Source organism: Hyla sarda, chromosome 8 (genome assembly GCF_029499605.1).
Source record: "Hyla sarda isolate aHylSar1 chromosome 8, aHylSar1.hap1, whole genome shotgun sequence".
Classification (NCBI taxonomy): Eukaryota; Metazoa; Chordata; class Amphibia; order Anura; family Hylidae; genus Hyla; species Hyla sarda.
In genome coordinates this window covers 219,930,052-219,949,929 of record NC_079196.1, presented here as the reverse complement: position 1 = coordinate 219,949,929, position 19,878 = coordinate 219,930,052, and the positions used below count along the sequence as shown (strand labels likewise).

General features: G+C 48.3%; 1 protein-coding gene across 10 annotated transcripts in view; it reads right to left on the bottom strand.

Moving 5' to 3' along the window:
- Nucleotides 1–5,194: 5,194 nt before the first annotated feature.
- GLYR1 (glyoxylate reductase 1 homolog) overlaps nucleotides 5,195–19,878 on the bottom strand; it is a 38,181-nt gene continuing 23,497 nt past the window's right edge. For 5 of the 10 annotated variants that reach the window (XM_056537133.1, XM_056537123.1, XM_056537124.1 and 2 more), the window contains 7 exons: nucleotides 14,232–14,276; nucleotides 14,036–14,146; nucleotides 13,081–13,182; nucleotides 11,195–11,357; nucleotides 7,568–7,747; nucleotides 7,299–7,423; nucleotides 5,195–5,798 (listed from right to left, as the gene is read on the bottom strand). In XM_056537133.1, coding sequence (XP_056393108.1) covers nucleotides 5,724–5,798; nucleotides 7,299–7,423; nucleotides 7,568–7,747; nucleotides 11,195–11,357; nucleotides 13,081–13,182; nucleotides 14,036–14,146; nucleotides 14,232–14,276 — 801 coding nt within the window. In that variant the 3' untranslated portion in view covers nucleotides 5,195–5,723. The remainder of the gene's footprint in view (nucleotides 5,799–7,298; nucleotides 7,424–7,567; nucleotides 7,748–11,194; nucleotides 11,358–13,080; nucleotides 13,183–14,035; nucleotides 14,147–14,231; nucleotides 14,277–19,878) is intronic. The other 5 variants (XM_056537125.1, XM_056537128.1, XM_056537126.1 and 2 more) reach the window with 1 other exon arrangement.

Here is a 19,878-nt window from a genome sequence, read left to right as displayed (position 1 = left end):
GAAGAGTTGTGCAGTTGCCCATAGCAACCAATCAGATCGCATAGGTTATAAGGAGCCGCAGAATCTATAGATGGCAGTTCACACAGGCTGTAAATAGGGAGGAGAAAATATATGGAGGGGAGCTCACACAGGCTGTATATAGGTAGGAGAGCATACATGGAGGGGAGCTCACACAGGCTGTATATAGGTAGGAGAGCATACATGGAGGGGAGCTCACACAGGTTGTATATAGGAAGGAGAGCAAAAATAAAGGGGAGCTCACACATGCTGTATATAGGAAGGAAAACATACATGGAGGGGAGTTCATATATGCTGTATATAGGTAGGAGAGCATACATGGAGGGGAGCGCACACATGCTGTATATAGGAAGGAAAACATACATGGAGGGGAGCTCACACGTTGTATATAGGAAGGAGAGCAAAAATAAAGGGGAGCTCACACATGCTGTATATAGGAAGGAAAACATACATGGAGGGGAGCTCACACAGGCTGTATATAGGTAGGAGAGCATACATGGAGGGGAGCTCACACAGGTTGTATATAGGAAGGAGAGCAAAAATAAAGGGGAGCTCACACATGCTGTATATAGGAAGGAAAACATACATGGAGGGGAGTTCATATATGCTGTATATAGGTAGGAGAGCATACATGGAGGGGAGCGCACACATGCTGTATATAGGAAGGAAAACATACATGGAGGGGAGCTCACACAGGCTGTATATAGGTAGAATAGCATACATGGAGGGGGAGCTCACACATACATGGAGGGGGAGCTCACACATACATGGAGGGGAGCTCACACAGGCTATATAGGAAGGAGTTCATACATGGAGGAGAGCTCACAGGTTGCATATAGGGAGGACATCATACATGGAGGGGAGCTCACACAGGCTGTATACAGGGAGGAGAGCATACATGGAGGGGAGCTCACACAGGCTGTATATAGGAAGGAAAACATACATGGAGGGGAGCTCACACAGGCTGTATACAGGGAGGAGAGCATACATGGAGGGGAGCTCACACAGGCTGTATATAGGAAGGAGAGCATACATGGAGGGGAGCTCACACAGGCTGTATATAGGTAGGAGAGCTCACACAGGCTGTATATAGGTAGGAGAGCATACATGGAGGGGAGCTCACACATGCTGTATATAGGAAGGAAAACATACATGGAGGGGAGCTCACACAGGCTGTATATAGGTAGGAGAGCATACATGGAGGGGAGCTCACACAGGCTGTATATAGGTAGAATAGCATACATGGAGGGGGAGCTCACACATGGAGGGAAGCTCACAGGTTGTATATAGGTAGGAGAGCATACATGGAGGGGAGCTCACACAGGCTATATAGGAAGGAGAGTATACATGGAGGGGGAGCTTACACAGGATGTATATAGGGAGGAGTTCATACATGGAGGAGAGCTCACAGGTTGTATATAGGGAGGACATCATACATGCAGGGGAGCTCACACAGGCTGTATACAGGGAGGAGAGCATACATGGAGGGGAGCTCACACAGGCTGTATATAGGAAAGAAAACATACATGGAGGGGAGCTCACACAGGCTGTATACAGGGAGGAGAGCATACATGGAGGGGAGCTCACACAGGCTGTATATAGGAAGGAGAGCATACATGGAGGGGAGCTCACACAGGCTGTATATAGGAAGGAGAGCATACATGGAGGGGAGCTCACACAGGTTGTATATAGGAAGGAGAGCTCACACAGGCTGTATATAGGAATGAGAGCATACATGGAGGGGAGCTCACACAGGCTGGATATAGGAAGGAGAGCTCACACAGGCTGTAGATAGGGAGGTGAACATACATGGAGGGGAGCTCACACAGGCTGTAGATAGGGAGGAGAGCATATAAGGAGGGGAGCTCACAAAAGCTGTATATAGGGAGGAGAGAATACATGGAGGGGAGCTCACACAGGCTATTGATAGGGAGGAGAGCATACGCTCACACAGGCTGTATATAGGGAAGAGAGCATACATGGAGGGAGCTGACAGGCTATGTATAGGGAGGAGAGCATACATGGAGAGGAGCTCACAGGCTGTATATAGGGAGGAGAACATACATGGAGTGTGATAGAGAGTATAAACAGATACAAGACAAGGGGTGAATGACCTGGGCCGTAGACAGAAAGCAGAGAACCAACAGCTACAGTAAACTCTGAACACACAGCTCACAGCCAGCTGGGAGAATGCCACCACATAAGATTCTGAAGAACCTAAAAGCAGGCTGCAAACTGTGTGTACTCGAAATGACCACTTCATAGGTGTTCTACGTAGCTGACATCTCTGCCGATGGCATATGCTTCACTCTTGAGCCTACTCCATCACCATGCATGTACAGCGGATTGTGTTAAGTACTGTACTTAGTGGCAGAGCTATACACACACACACACAGCCCCCTAAACTAGAAGGCCGAGGGATAGCCCTTAAGAGACCTGTGGTGGCGGCCATCTTAATTTGTTCACAATAAACGAGACGTTATGTAAATAATTAACAAGGAAGGCTTTATTGTCTGCCAGTAGCATTGCTAATTGCACAAAACTCACTTATTACCCGTGCCCTCCCCTCCCATATACCACACTATTTTCCAATGACAAAACTTTGAATTATAAAACATAAAAGCCCCTCCCCTTTCACAATGCCCCTCCCCCCAAACACCCTCCCTTTCCCAAAAATAAAAAATAATCCAATATGTATGTTAAAGTCTGATCAGAGGAGAAAGCTACAGCGTGTTCGACAATCGGGGAAAAAAAAAAAGGTTGCTGCGGGAGTCAAGATAGGCAGGAGGAGAGGATATGGCGGCATTGGCTCTGCTGGTCACTGACTGCGCTCTTCCAACTGTAGATCTCCAGATGTTGCAAAACTACAACTCCCAGCATGCTCGGACAGCCAACGGCTGTCCGGGCATGCTGGGAGTTGTAGTTTTGCAAAATCTGGGGGGGGTTAAACGGTTGGGAGACCACTGGTTTAAACAATCCCCAGTCTATGCCAGTCACATGTGTTAGTACCATGCTGATTTATTTAACAGATAATCTGTGGCTCTCTGGTTGTTGCGAAACTACAACTCCCAGCATGCCCTTGAAGCTGCCAGGGCATACTGGGGTTTGCAGTTCCACGACTGTTGGGGGCTATTGTTATGGACACATTTAAAAATACATTTTTAAGCGATTTCTCTAGTGCAGTGTTCCCCCAACCTGTGGCTTTCCAGGCTAATACAAAACTACAACTCCCATCATGCCCCTCATCCACTTCTACATGTCAGGGTCACGATGGGAGTTAAGAGTTTTACAACAGCTAAGAGGACGTGGCGCTGAATCAGCACCGCAGTAACTTCATTCCCTGCACCTATCATCCTAGAGATAAGAGACAGAATACCCTTTTTAAAAGGGTCAAGATTCACTTTAAATTAGGTGACAGGGGGGGGGGTATGCATTTAGACACATGATTGTTCTACTGTATATACATCTAGAAACTTCCGTCTCCCCCTATATAGAGCCCACAGGTAAACCCTGCAGGATGCCCCCCACGTCCGAGCCTTGCCGCAGTGCCCGTTTTATTTTTTAGCTTCTCACATTTACGCAGAAAAAAAAAAAACTCTATCCTGTCACTAAAAAAAAAAATAAAAACCTAAAAAATGCATAATAAAATCGAATAAAAAATAAATAAAATGAGGATTTCTTTATAAAAGTTTTCAGCAAGCAAAAAAAAAATAAAATAAAATAAAAAGAACAAAAAAACAGGACACTGTGTCTAGCGGAGGAGACAGGTTTACAGGTTTAGCTGCCAATATTGCTGAAACGGCTAAGGGCTCTAGGGGCCGAAGGTCAGAAGCGAAGGTTTAAGAAGTAGCACTGTCGGCAGCTGCTGACAGCGCTGATCCTGATCTATAGCGTGCACAGACTCCAATCCCACCCAAAGCGGCATAGAATTAAAAAAAAAAAAACCTTTTGACCGACATAGGACATGCTCAGCAGAGATCCCATACTTCACTGCGATGTGAGAGATGAAGTAAGATCCCAGTAAACTCTTTAGGACAGTGTTTCCCAACCAGGGTGCCTCCAGCTGTTACAAAACTACAACTCCCAGCATGCCCGGACAGCCTTCGGCTGTCCGGGCATGCTGGGAGTTGTAGTTTTGTAACAGCTGGAGGCACCCTGGTTGGGAAACACTGCGTTAGGAGCATAAAAAAAAAAAAAAAATTCATCTCCTACAATGCAGTACGTCAAGAGTGAAGACACTAGATCGACAGGCAGTGGCAGGGAGAGGACATTCTGCAGCCTTAAAGGGGTACTCCGGTGGAAATTATAATTTTTTTTTATCAACTGGTGCCAGAAAGTTAAACAGATTTGTAAATGACTTCTATTAAAAAAAAAATCTTAATCCTTCCAGTACTTATTAGCTGCTGAATACTACAGAGGAAATTATTTTCTTTTTGGAACACAGAGCTCTCTGCTGACATCACGAGCACAGTGCTCTCTGCTGACATCTCTGTCCATTTTAAGAACTGTCCAGAGTAGGAGAAAATCCCCATAGCAAACATATGCTGCTCAGGACAGTTCCTAAAATGGACAGAGATGTCAACAGAAAGCACTGTGCTCGTGATGTCAGCAGAGAGCTCTGTGTTCCAAAAATAAAATAATTTCCTATGTTCTATTCAGCAGCTAATAAGTACTGGAAGGATTATGATTTTTTTTTTAAATAGAAGTAATTTATAAATCTTTTTAAACTTTCTGGCACCAGTTGATTAAAAATAAATTTATATAATATATATATATATATATATATATATATATTAATGCGCCTTTGGGTGTAACTGGAGTATAAGTCGACTATTTGCAGAGCTTGTCAATGACCTACATAGAGTGACCTGTAAAAATGGTTGAGTCTACACTGTAGCAGCAGTGGTTTCCAACCTTTGGTACAATGCATTAGGAGCTGCTGATCAGGTCTTAGAGCAGCGTGCCCCAATCTGATGCATACATACAACCCCCAGCATACCAGGGCATGTTGAGAGTTGTAGTTGGAACAGGTTGGAAGCCACTGCTTTACGAAGTGCACAACAAAGCACAGATCACTTGAGGTCTATGGCTGTTGCTTTGTTGAGGTTTGCAGACCACGCGCACTTACCGCACTTTTATAGTACAGTCCACGGAAAGTAAAACAAAAAGCAAGTGATCAGAGAGCCACCGACCCTTATGTGATACGGGTAAAGGAAATTTAGGGAGGATCCTAACAAAAAGGGAAAAAAAAAAGAAAAAAAAGTATCTTGTGCACTGTACAAGTAGGCAAATCAACTTCCAAGAAAGTAGTCATCTGGAGGACACGCGTCTACAGGGCAACGTTCGTATGTCCTTCAGCAGTGAAGTGGATGGTCCTCGAGATGAGCATGCACTGGGGGGTGGTGGGGAGAGTTCTGCGCACCAGGAGGATCCACTTGGTAAGAACAGGTCACTACGGAGAGAGAACGGTGAAGGAACTGTCGCCATTAGTGCAAGGGCCGGAGCCAATCCGACACCGCTGCCCGGAGAGGAGCCGTGTCGACAGTTCACGAAAAACTAGACTCTGGTGCCAACGGTGAAAATGAGAAAAAATATATAAATCTGGAAGAAGGAAAAAAATAACAAAAAAAACCACAGAGGCGGACTGTGAGGAGTTAAAAACAAGGCGGAGAAAAAGATGGATCCTGGACAATGAAATGAAGGAACTAGTGGATGTAGGCCCTGTAGACGGCGGACATGTCATTATCGGATTGGTCCAATGCTTTCGCTCTTTTGTAGACCTGTCAGAGAAAAAACACAAGGATCAGTTTAGTCATATTAAAATAAAGTAATGCCCCTTTAATATCCAATTTAAAGGGTTTCTCCAGTGCCCCGCTAATGCAGCTCAGTTACCAACCACTTGAATAGGAATAAACATTCAGACAGATGATTGTGGGAGTTGGAGTGTTAAAATCCAACATGCCCAATCCTTCTCCCCCCCCACATTTGCCATCCAGGAAAAAGAGTTACAATACCCCCATTTGGGCACAGCTGACCCTGAAGTGCATGACTAGGTTTATTTCTTTTTTGACTTTAGAATAGGACATCAATTCTGTAAGAACCCCTGTATAAGGATATGTGTCTTTAGGAGCCATAACAACAGAATACACTCTGATAAGGAGCCTCCAGCTCTAGAGAATATGACCTATGTACAGACACTAAGAGAAGGTTCACTTAAAAGGAGATGTCCGGTACGGGCTGTTCCTATTCCATCCTGCCCGGGCTGCAAAAAGAGAGAAAAACTTTCACTTACCTTTCTACATTCCCCGGAGCTCTGCTACAGCCGATCGGTCGGCCGGGCTGCCTGCTTCCTACTTCCTTTAGCCCCGCGACATCACACGGAGCTTCAGCCTATCACCGGCCGAGGTGGGACATCGCTGAAGCGCTGTGTGATGTCGCGGGCTAAAGGAAGTAGGAAGCAGGCAGCCCGGCCGACCGATCAGCTGTAGCGGAGCTCCAGGGGAACGTAGGAAGGCGAGTGAAAGTTTGTTTTCTCTTTTTTTTTGCAGCCCGGGCAGTATGGAATAGGAATAGTCCTTACCGGACATCTCTAAGTGTTGCAACCTTCTGTGAGCTTTCCTTTTTGACAGCAAGAAAAACAAGAAAATGTAAATTTAGTCCCTGGCTAATGCATTAGCGCTTTCCTCCAGTCACAGCTAAAGCTGCATTCAGCACTGAACACTTCACTGAGCTGTAGATACTCCACTAAAGCAGCCTGATTCACCAAGAATCAATGCGTGTCATTTTAAAATCATGTGTATCTATTAGCAACGACCGGGGAATCAGGCTAAAACAGGCAAAGTATGGCACGGATAATATAGAAGTAGAATTTTGGACTTACCGTAAATTCTCTTTCTCAGAGCTTCTATTGGGGGACACAGGACCATGGGTATATGCTGCTTGCCACTAGGAGGCTGACACTAGGCAAAAAAACAAAAGAAGGCTGGCTCCTCCCCGCAGGATATACCAGCCTACTAGCCAGTAACGGGCATATCCTGCCGGGAGGAGCCAGCCTTATTTTGTTTTTTTGCCTAGTGTCAGCCTCCTAGTGGCAAGCAGCATATACCCATGGTCCATGGTCCTGTGTCCCCCAATGAAGCGCTCAAGAAAGGACCGTTTCACTAAATGTAACTGGGGTCTCCAGGTGTAATAGTTAAGGGGTCTATGTGCAGCTACAGTTTCCCCATTGACCACAGGACTCATTTTGCAGACACGTTTCCACTATGCAAGCGCCGACTCACCTCATTGGCTGCGGCAGCCATAGGGGTAGGGTGGTTGACCGAGTCTCCCAGGGCGATGGCTAGCCTCAGGTCCTTCTGGATGTACTTGAGATAGAAGTCTGGTTTGAAGTTCCCCTGCAGGATGTCTGTAAGGAGAGATATGTAGTCAGGGACAGACTCGCTTGTTCTTTGGAATTAGAGCAGAAAATGAAGCCATGACATTTGTGGTTTCACGGCTCACAGACAGAGAACAAACAAACAGTGAAGATGAGGGGAGGGGACAGTCTTACTTTGGCACTTTTGGTCCAGGAAAATACTGGATAGCTGGCTCTGGATCAGGATGTCCAGCAGGGTCTGTTGGGACTGACCGGTCACCTGCGCCAACGTCATGCCTTCTGCTATCGTGGCCATGAAGCTGCCCTGGACCATGTTAATAATCAGCATCATCCGGGCTGCATTACCCACCTCCCCTGGAAAAGAGAAAGACAATGAAGATATCAGTTTATACCAGTGGTCTTCAACCTGCGGACCTCCAGATGTTGCAAAACTACAACTCCCAGCATGCCCGGACAGCCGTTGGCTGTCCGGGCATGCTGGGAGTTGTAGTTTTGCAACATCTGGAGGTCCGCAGGTTGGAGACCACTGGTATATACAATGCCAGCCTCCCCTCCATGCAGTGTCTTCTCTACAAGGCCGCCCTTTACTTCCACTACAACACTGTCACTAACACTGCGGAAGTGCTGAATGTGTATAGAAGCCCCATGCGGTTATATTAGGGGGTGTAAACCTCGTCCCCCATAACTAGATTGCTGTAGAAAAATGTTTGGTCCAGCCATTAGTCTCCACTAGTCAAACCCTTTACAGTTATATGACTCTGCTCCTGACATACAGTTCTTTCCCCACTAACATAACATGGGATACATGACTTTACCCCCAAAAATAACAAAAAATACTGTGCTGCCATAGACACCATACTTTACCCAAACTTATCACTAGTAAATCGGTCACTCCCTCACCCCAAAGATCAGCACACTCCTTTCCTGAAATACACTGCGCTGCTAGAGAACCCTGCCTATCTAAGTCTAAGCCTATGTTCCCAAAATAGTCCGGTCCTTAGGACTGATATATCTCCTCAAAAATTCAATGTACCCTACAAAATCATCTCACTTCTTCCTTAAAGGGGTACTCCGGCGCTAAGACATGTTATCCCCTATCCAAAGGATAGGGGATAAGATGCCTGATCGCGGGGGTCCCGCCGCTGGGGACCCCCGTGATCTTCCACGCAGCACCCCGTTAGAATCAGTCCCCTGGTGATCACGGGGACGGAGCATAGTGACGTCACGGGGGAGGGGGTGTGACATGGAGGCGGAGCCGTGACATCACTATGCTCCGTCCCCATGATCGAGATGGACTCAGCCTGAGGACCTCCAGCGATTCCGGAAGCCGCTAAAAGGTGGGTGCTGCATGGTAGATCCCGGGGGTCCCCAGCGGCAGGACCCCCGCGATCTGACATCTTATATCCGATCCTTTGGATAGGGGATAAGATGTCTAGGGGCGGAGTACCCCTTTAATACTCCGTGCTGTGGTAAACAAGCTCCCATTACTCCCAACCCAGTACATTAAGTTTTTTTCATTTTAATATTTTTTTATTTTATTTTTTACACTGGACGATTATCGGGCAAATGAGCTTTTGCTAGTTAACCATCGGCCTGTCTAAGAGGCTACAATTAGCCGGCGGCAAATGACTAAAGACTTGTTTAGCTAATCACATCATTAGGCGGCCATATAAATAGGCTGCACAGGAGATATGCTGTCTTTAGGCGGCCATATAAATAGGCTACACAGGAGATATGCTGTCTTTAGGCGGCCATATAAATAGGCTACACAGGAGATATGCTGTCTTTAGGCGGCCATATAAATAGGGTGCACAGGTGATATGCTGTCTTTAGGCGGCCATATAAATAGGCTACACAGGTGATATGCTGTCTTTAGGCGGCCATATAAATAGGCTACACAGGTGATATGCTGTCTTTAGGCGGCCATATAAATAGGCTACACAGGTGATATGCGGTCTTTAGGCGGCCATATAAATAGGCTGCACAGGTGATATGCTGTCTTTAGGCGGCCATATAAATAGGCTACACAGGTGATATGCGGTCTTTAGGCGGCCATATAAATAGGCTACACAGGTGATATGCGGTCTTTAGGCGGCCATATAAATAGGCTACACAGGTGATATGCAGTCTTTAGGCGGCCATATAAATAGGCTGTACAGGTGATATGCTGTCTTTAGGCGGCCATATAAATAGGCTACACAGGTGATATGCGGTCTTTAGGCGGCCATATAAATAGGCTACACAGGTGATATGCGGTCTTTAGGCGGCCATATAAATAGGCTACACAGGTGATATGCAGTCTTTAGGCGGCCATATAAATAGGCTGTACAGGTGATATGCTGTCTTTAGGCAGCCATATAAATAGGCTACACAGGAGATATGCTGTCTTTAGGCGGCCATATAAATAGGGTGCACAGGCGATATGCGGTCTTTAGGCGGCCATATAAATAGGGTGCACAGGTGATATGCTGTCTTTAGGCGGCCATATAAATAGGCTACACAGGTGATATGCTGTCTTTAGGCGGCCATATAAATAGGCTACACAGGTGATATGCGGTCTTTAGGCGGCCATATAAATAGGCTGCACAGGTGATATGCGGTCTTTAGGCGGCCATATAAATAGGCTGCACAGGTGATATGCTGTCTTTAGGCGGCCATATAAATAGGCTGTACAGGTGATATGCTGTCTTTAGGCGGCCATATAAATAGGGTGCACAGGTGATATGCTGTCTTTAGGCGGCCATATAAATAGGGTGCACAGGTGATATGCGGTCTTTAGGCGGCCATTTATTTAATTGGCCACACGACTGATTGAGCCCCCTGAAGGCACCGCAAGCGAGAACCGATCAGTGAGATTGGTGCTTAATCACTGCCTTATATCGGCCCATATAAAAGGACCTCTCCTTACTATCATCTTGGGTGGACAAGTCATATTCCCTCACAAGATCAGCGCAATCCTTACCTTAAAGGGGTACTCCGGCCCCAAGACATCTTATCCCCTATCCAAAGGATAGAGGATAAGATGTCTAATCGTGGGGGTCCCGCCGCTGGGGACCCCCGCAATCTAGCATGCAGCACCCACCTGTGAGCACTGCAGGAAGCACTGGAGGCTCCTAGTGTTATGCCTCCTGACCACAGGGACGGAGTATCGTGATGTCACAACGCCGCCCCCGTGTGACTTCCCCACCCCCCCTCAATGTAAGTCTATGGGAGGGAGCGTGACGCTCTGCCCTGTGTGACTCTGCCCGTGTGACATTACGCTCCACCCCCTCAATGCAAGTCTATGGAAGGGAGCGTGACGCTCCGCCCTGTGTGACATTACGCCCCACCCCCTCAATGCAAGTCTATGGGAGGGAGTGTGACGCTCCGCCCTGTATGGTGTCACGCCCCGCCCCCTCAATGCAAGTCTATGGGAGGGGGCGTGACGGCCGTCACGCCCCCTCCCATAAACTTGCATTGAGGGGGCGGGGCAAGAGTCACGTGAAGTCACTATACTCCGTCCCCATGGTCGGGGATGGAGCCTCCAGTGCTTCCTGCAGTGCTTACAGGTTGGTGCTGCATGCTAGATTGCGGGGGTCCCCAGCTGCGGGACCCCCGCGATCAGACATCTTATCCCCTATCCTTTGGATGTCTTGGGGCCGGAGTACCCCTGTAAATACTTCTGGAGGGCCCTACTGACCCTTCCTCCCTAACACATGAACAGGTTACAGCCACCTAGAAGATCTGCTCACTACTCCCCCCTATTCCTATAATCTGCCATCAAACAACCTGTGAGTATCACAAAATATCAGATGGGATTACCAAGGAAGAAGGAGGTCTTTCCCATGGCCTGGAAGCAGCTGCTGCAGTCTTCATAGACGCCTTGGTCTCCGGCTGCCAGGATTATTAACATGCCATCATTGGATAACTGCTGGTTGCCGGCCACAGGGGCTTCTAGGAAGCGGCCGCCCCGAGACACTATAACCTGGAGGAAGGAGAACAGAGGTGAGTGTGGGGACAATACTAAAAAACTGGGCAGGAATCTTCATATATTCCATCTTTAAATGAGCACTGTCACTTTAACCCCTTCCCTCTTTGGTGATTTTTCATTTTTGCACTTTTGTTTTTTTCCTCCTCACCTTCTAAATATCATAACACTTTCAATTTTCCACCTAAATATCCATATGAGGGCTTGTTCTTTGCAAAAATGTTTTACTTTGTAATACCATTAATTTCACTACAAAATCTAGGGCGAAACAAGAAAAAAAGTTATTTGTGGGGCAAAATTGAAAAAAATAAAATAAAAAAATAAAAAAGATTTTTTGCAGCCACTGTAAAATCTCTCTCGTAGCCTTCATTGGGGGAAACCTATACAGATGATTATATGCTCTTGCCACTAGGAGGCGCTGACACTAGGAAAAAAAGTCGGCTCCTCCCAGGCAGGATATACCCGCCCACTGGAAGTGAGGTAATCTGTTTTAACTAGTGTCAGCAGGAGGCAAGATACAGGTCTGGGAGCTCCTCAGACCTGGTCTTTTTTTCTTATTTTCTAGTAAGGGATGTTTAGTTAGGTTTTTTTTTCTCCTTTTTGTTTCCCTTTTTCAGGTGAGGGTTCAGGAGCATGGTGCTACCAGTTCCCCATATGCGACAAAGGGGCACGGGGCATAGATTATGGGCCGTCAACCCCTTATCGCCAATGGCCAGCGCCTGGAGGTTGTACCCTGGGGTCTGGGTCCCCCACTACTGCCCCAGCTCGCCCTGCTATGACGGCCTGGCATGATGCAGCTTGGCCTAATGCTGGCTGAAGACATCAAGGGGTGAGTATGTGGGGACAACTGAGGTGAGTATGCCCCCATTCAATACTGATCTGAAGTTTTTAGCGGTACCAATTTTGTTTTGATCACTTAATTTTTTTATGGTATAAAAACTGAACAAAATTATTTTTTTGACGTGTACGCCATTGACCGTGCGGTTTAATTAACTATATATTTTTATAGTTTGGATATTTGTTCACGTAGCAATACCAGATGTTTATTTTTATTTGCACAGTTTTTTTATTTATGGGAAAAGAGGGGGGGGGGGGGTGAATCAAACTTTTATTAGGGAAGGGGTTAAATCACATTTATTAACACTTTATTTTAACTTTTTTTTTGCAATGTTATAGATCCCATAGGGGACTATATAATTGCATACACTGATTTCCTACACTGATCACTGCCATGCAATAGCATGGCATTGATCAGAGTCATTGCTGCTCAACTGCTCCTGCCTGGATCTCAGGCACAGAGCAGTTATTCGGCGATCAGACAGCGTAGGGAGGTAGAGATCCTCCTAGCGTCGTGCAAGCTTTTCGGGACACCTCAACAGGTACACTTTAAAAGGAGACCTGCATTGTAAGACACTTATCCCCTATAAGCAGGATAGGGGATACAGGTCTGGATCACACGTGTGTGTGTGTGTGTGTGTGTGTGTGTGTCTGTGGGTTCTGAACGCTAGGACCCCCTGCAATCTCCCGTAGGGGACACGGCCAACACACCCCCTCCATGCATTTCTATGGGAGAGTCGGAGATGCAGCGTTCGTGCATCCTCGCCTCTCTCATAGAGCTGTATCTGGGTCGACAACACGCGCATTAGCCGTGCACAGGCCCAGCAATGCCCATACGGGAGATCGCGGGGGAATTCCAGTGTCGTTTTCCGATTGCAGATACCTGTGCTAATTCAGCCACAGTCTCTGGGTCCACCGTAGACATGTCCACGTAACACTTTCCAGGACGGATCCCTTGCAGTACCCCACTGGGTCCTAACACCAGCTGTAAGCAGAGCAGAAAGCAACATTAAGGAAAAACTCCTTCAAAAACACAAAACCCTCCACACCACCATCTAGTGGTACAACTACTAACTTCCCCATCCAAACTAAACCTACAGGTAGCTCAACAGCAAATAGCATTTCCTAATAGAAAAGATGAGTATGGTGGAGAGACCTAGATGCAGCTGTCAGTGTAGAGAAGTAGTCTCCAAACTGTGGACCTCCAGCTGCTGCAAAACGACAACTCAGCATGCCCGGACAGCCAACGGCTGTCCGGTCATGCTTAGAGTTGTCGTTTTGCAACAGCTGGAGATACACAGTTTGCAGACTACCGACGTAGTACAGAGGAGACTGATGTGGGCTCCAGCCTACGCATTCAGGGAGTTATTGCTTAAAGGGGTATTCCAGGCAAAAACTTTTTTTTTTTATATATCAACTGGCTCTGGAAAGTTAAACAGATTTGTATATTACTTCTATAAAAAAAAATCTTAATCCTTCCAATAGTTATTAGCTTCTGAAGAATTCTGTCTAACTGCTCAATGATGATGTCACGTCCCGGGAGCTGTGCATGATGGGAGAATATCCCCATAGGAGCTGGACAGCTCCTGGGACATGAGTCATCTGAAAGCAGTCAAGACAGAAAACAGCAACTCAACTTAGGAAGCTAATAACTATTGGAAGGATTAAGATTTTTTAATAGATGTAATTTACAAATCTGTAACTTTCCGGAGCCAGTTGATATATAAAACAAGGTTTTTGCATGGAATACCCCTTTAAGTACCCATTATACTACCCCAATACATCCAGAGGTGTATGAATATAATTTAAAAAAGACCCCAGACAGGATAACGACGTACGTCCTTAGCTGCTTTGGGATCTGCAACGCAGGCAAACGTGATGTCGCAGGTGGAGACGACTTCTGCCGGTGTTCTGCCGAGATGCGCTCCTTCCTGAACGAACAAGTCACACTGCAAGAGAAGGAGACTGAACGCGTTAGAGGGGGAAAAAAAATAAAAATACAATAAAAATAACGTAAAAAGGGAAACACTGAACCTGCTGGTCGTCATGCATATGCTCTCTGTTATCAGCCATCGCAGGCTAGGGAGAGGATAAAGGTGATGTAGGATGAGTGATAGGAAATGTAGAAGCCGCCCTTTCCCGTAATCAATACTTTGTCACATAAACCTAGTGCTGAAACCTCCAGAAACATCTACATCGTATGTGACCGATATTCTGCCACTCACTCAATATGCTCCAGCACTAATATATAAGAGGATTTTTTTTTTAGTTTGTGTCCTTTTAAATAGTTAAAGTGACCCTAAAATACAACTTAACAAGGCTAGCCCCAGTTTTGACTGTAGTCTATAACGTCGGGTCTTCACTAAAAACATTATTACCACAGTTTTTGGTCAGAGCTGGATATCAACTACGCAGGTACTAGACACTTGGAGGCAGAATCCATATATAACCACTATATGACCCCCCCCACCCCCCCCACACACACACACACACACACACATTTTTAAACCATATAAAAAAGGAACTAGCCTTAAAAGGGGTACTCCGCTGCTCAGCGTTTGGAACAAATTGCTCAGAACGCTGGAACCAGCAGCTTGTGAGGTCATAGCCCCGCCCCCTCATGAAGTCACATCCCGCCCCCTCAATGCAAGTCTATGGGAGGGGGCGTGATGGCCGTCACACCCCCTCCAATAGACTTGCATTGAGGGGGCCGACACGTCCCCTCCATATATCTCTATGGAAGAGGCGGAGATGCAGCGGATGGGGCGTGTAGTCGTCCTCACTGAACGCACCCTCGGACAGAGAACCAAGGAAGAAACCCCAAAAAGGGCGGGAGCTGTGTCCCCCAATGGATCCTTCGAGAAAGAGATTTTACGGTAAGTGTTAAAAAATCTCCTTTTCTCTATCGGTTCCATTGGGGGACACAGACAGTGGGACGTACCAAAGCTGTCCCTTGGGTGGGCAAAAAAGTAATCAGGCAGACGGCTGATCCACTGCCGCCTTCAAAACCTTACGCCCCAGGGTAGCATCAGCCGATGCGAAAGTATGAACTCGAAAAAGTGTGCAAAGACGACCAGGTAGCCGCCTTGCAAATCTGCGAGGCCGAGGCTTTATTCTGGAGACCCCAGGATGCCCTAACAGAACGAGTGGAATGAGCCACAACCCTGAAAGGAGGAATCTTCCCCTTACAGCGATAGGCTTCCGAAATGGCAGACCGAATCCACCGAGAAATGGTGGCCTTGGAAGCAGGTTGTCCCTTGCGACGACCTTCCGTAAGGACGAAAAAGGAATCACACTGACGAAACTAAGAAGTGATGGAGAGATAAGACCGAGCAGCCCAAACTACATCCAGCTTGTGTAGTAAGCGCTCCTTAGGTTGAGAAGGAGCAGGGCAAAAAGACGGGAGGACAATGTCCTCAGAGATGAAAGGCCGAGACCACCTTAGGCAAAAAGGAAGGGTCTGGCCGGAAAACAACCTTGTCCTGGTGGATCGCCATAAACGGAGAACGGCAGGAAAGGGCTGCCTGTTCAGACACCCTCCGGATGGAGGTGATAGCCACCAGAAACGCCACTTTCCAAGAAAGGAGGCGGAGAGACACCTCTCTAAGGGGCTCAAAGGGTGCACCCTGGAGGGCACTCAGAACCAAATTCAAGTCCCAAGGGGGAGAAGGTAACCGATAAGGAGGAACGGCGTGCGCCACTCCTTGCAGAAAGGTCCGGACATGAGGATTAGTAGCCAGAGGCCGCTGGAAAAGAACAGTAAGGGCCGAAACCTGACCCTTAAGGCAACTGAGAGACAACCCCAGTTCCAACCCCGACTGCAAAAAGGAGAGAAGACAGGGAACAGAGAAGGTCACCGGGGAGAAGTCCTGTGCTTCACACCAACGAAAATAAGACAAATACAGTGGTAAATCCTTGCAGAGGAGGGCTTAAGAGCCTAGAGCATGGTGCGAATGACTTGGGAAGAGAACCCACGGACCCTCAAAACCGCGGTCTCAACAGCTACGCCGTCAAATGCAGCGACTGTAAATTGGGGTGGCAAAGAGGACCCTGAGAGAGCAGGTCCGGACGGAGCGGAAGGCGCAGTGGAGCGTCGTCCAGGAGTCTTACTACGTCTGTGTACCACGACCTTCGGGGCCAATCTGGAGCTACCAGAAGGGCGGAGACGTCCTCTGCCTTGAGCTTCCTCAGCACCCTGGGAAGAAGCGGAAGAGGAGGGAACAGATAGGGTAGGGCAAACCCCGCCCAAGGAATCACTACGGCATCCACGGCCAGAGCCTGAGGGTCCCGGGACTTGGACACAAACGGAAGGATCTTCCGATTGTGCCGGGACGCGAAGAGGTCCACGTCCGGAATGCCCCAGAGGTCGCAGAGTTGCGCGAAGACCTCTGGATGTAGGGACCACTCGCCGGGGTCGGGTGAGGACCGACTGAGGAAGTCCGCTTCCCAGTTGAGCACCCCCAGGATGTGAATCGCCGAAATGGCCGGAACCTTGCTCTCCGCCCAGGAGAGAATCTTGGTCACCTCTGCCGAACTGCGAGTGCCGCCCTGACGATTTATGTACACCACGGCCGTGGCATTGTCCGACTGAACGCGGACAGGACTGAAGATGGGACTCCTAATGAAGAAGACAAAGAAGAATCGCCCATAATTCCAATATGTTTATCGGAAGAAGGGTCTCCTGGGGAGACCAGAGCCCCTGAACCGTCCAATCCCTGAACACACTGCCCCAGCCCGACAGGCTGGCATCCGTTGTAACAACCTGCCAGTGAAGGGGAAACAACGACCGCCCTTGGAGAAGAAGGGGGGAGCGGAGCCACCAGAGCAGAGACTGACAGACCCTGCGAGGGAGAACAATCTGACGATCGAGGGACAGAGGAGACCTGTTCCATCGGGAGAGAATCGCCAGTTGAAGTGAGCGGTAATGAAACTGGGCAAAAGGTACGGCCTCCATAGTTGCCACCATCCGACCCAGGACTTCCATATAAGTGCGGATGGAGACCGATACCTGGGTCCGAAGGGAGCGAACCCCCAACTGGAGCGCCAGACGTTTGTCCGGCGGAAGACGAATTCGGGCAGAGGCCGTGTCGAAGTGAAGTCCCAGAAAGGTTAGAGACTGGGTAGGATGGAGGACTGACTTGTCCTGGTTGATCATCCACCCGAAGCGAGTCAGAGTGTGGAGAGTGACGTCCAGATTCTCCAGAGTCTGGGCCCTGGATGGAGCCTTGATGAGAAGGTCGTCCAGAAAGGGTATCACCGAGATTCCCCTCGCCCGCAACAGGCCCATCACCGGCGCAAGGACCTTTGTAAAGACCAGAGGAGCCATGGCTAGACCGAAGGGGAGGGCTACAAATTGAAAGTGCCCTTCCGGAACCGCAAAGCGGAGGTACCGATGATGGCCTGGAAATATTGGCACATGGAGGTAGGCATCCTTGATGTCCACCAATGAAAGAAACTCCCCTTCTTCCAGGGACACCACTACCGAATGGAGGGATTCCATTCGGAAGTGGCAGATGAGAAGATGATGGTTGAGACGTTTGAGGTCCAAAATTGGACACACAGAACCGTCCTTCTTGGGGACGACAAAAAGATTTGAATAGAAACCCCGAAACCGTTCCCCTGGAGGAACAGGATCAATCACCCCCTGGAGAAGCAGAGACTGGAGAGCTGCTCAAAACTGCTTCGCCAGAGGAGGAGACCGGGGGGTCCGAGAGCGAAAAAAGCAGTCCCACAGAGGATGTAAATTCGATCCAGTAACAGTCACGTCCCTGACCCAAGAGTCTTGAATGTGAGAGGTCCAAATGTCTCGAAAAAGTAAGAGACGACCTCCCACCCGAGAAGAAACCGCGGGTGGGGGCCTCACTTCATGCAGAAGTCGGCTTGCGGTTGCCTGATTTGAGCGCAAAACAGCCGGATCGGTCAGAGTCCAACTTCCAAGACGGGCGAGCCTGGAACGAGGGAGCCTTCTTATCCCACGAGGGCGCCTGCCCGGACCCCTTGTTGGAGCTGGAGTTCCGAAAGGAAAAAGGACTTCCTTTGAGAAGTAGGGAGAGCCTTATTTTGAGGTAACAAGGAACTCTTACCTCCCGTTGCCTCAGAGATAATCTCATCAAGGCGTTTGCCAAAAAGACGGCCACCCGTAAAGGGAAGCTCAGTGAGATCTTTTGGAAGCGGCATCCGCATTCCAAGCTTTAAGCCACATAGAGCGGCGGAGAGCCGCTAGGTGACCCACAGCATAGGCAGAACAACCTTAGAGCATTGGAGAGTCAAAGCAGATAGATCCTCCGGGGGGGATCCCGCTAAGATATCCTGACGGAGCTTTTGGCAAAACTCTGACAGGCCCTTGGACACCCATGTCGAGGCGAAGATGGGAAGAAGAGAAGAGCCAGCAGCTTCAGTGGCAAATTTCGGTAAGGATTCCACTTTCTTGTCCGTGGGATCCTTGAAGGCAGCGGCATATGCCAGAGGCAGTGTAGTCGCCTTATTGATCCAGGAAACTGGTGGATCCACTGAGGGAAGGGAAACCACCTTAGTGAGAAAGGGGGCCATGTATCAAAGATTTTACCCCTGTTTTGTGTGTATTTTTTTTGCGCCCTTTTTTTGCGCACGTTTTGGTAGAGCATGTCCTCCAGATGTGGCCTAATCGGGGTACCTTGGAGTGACATAGTACGCATGGATTTATTAACTGCGTACTTTTCCTTTACACCAAAAATGTTGCCGCAAGAGCTGGTTTTTTTTGCGCAAATATAAGCCATCTTGGACTTAACGTAGCAAGATGCTCTAAATCATTGATTCTATTTTCCAAAGAGTGGATTGGGGAGATTACTATATTTACCCGCAATTTATGAAGCTCATTGCGCTTGATTGATAAATTTAGCGCTTCGGTACATAATTTAGAATTCGGGAAAAGGGGTAAACTGCTTCTACCATACACAAATAATGATACATGTCCCCCAAAGACCTTGTCAAATGGATAACGATCTTGAATTGTCTTGATTCCCGGGAATCTCTTGTCTGGGTGTTTCCATGTGGTTTCCAGAATGTCGTCAAAGTCTGCGTGAGAGCTGAACTTCTGAGGTGCTGGCTGAGCACGATGAAAGGAAACTCCTGGATTGACATCCGAAGATCCTGGGTCCTCTAGATGAAAGGTGTCTCTTAGGGCTGTAACCAAAGAGTTCACCGTTGCAACCGAGTCCAGGCGGTCCTCTGAGTCAGATGCCGGCTCGGAAGCCTCGTCCACCAGTTCACCAGGAGAATGTGAACGAGTAGAGGCAGTCCTGGAGGGTGGAGACTGACAGAGTACGCGGCTCTGGCGTGGCAGAGCAGCAACTCCGAGAACGTCCTCTGGAGGAGCGACGTTTGTGCCCAGATGACATGGGGAGTGGGACCCACGAGGGGAACGCTCACGTCTATCTGAAGACTCATTGCAAGAGTCAGACGAGGCACCCCTAGGCCACTTGTGAGAGGGTGAAGTATGTGGAGATGAGGAGCGGGCCCTTCCAGAAGTCCTGCGCAGGGAAGACCCCTTCAAGGCGGACACCACTTCCCGGGAGGCCTCAGCCACCGAGCGGGAGACTTGGGTCAAGTCAGCCATATACTGGGACAGGGAAGAAACCCAGGCTGGTGGAGCGGCTGAATCCACCGGGACCGAAGGGGCATCAGGGGGTAACCAGGGTGTCTG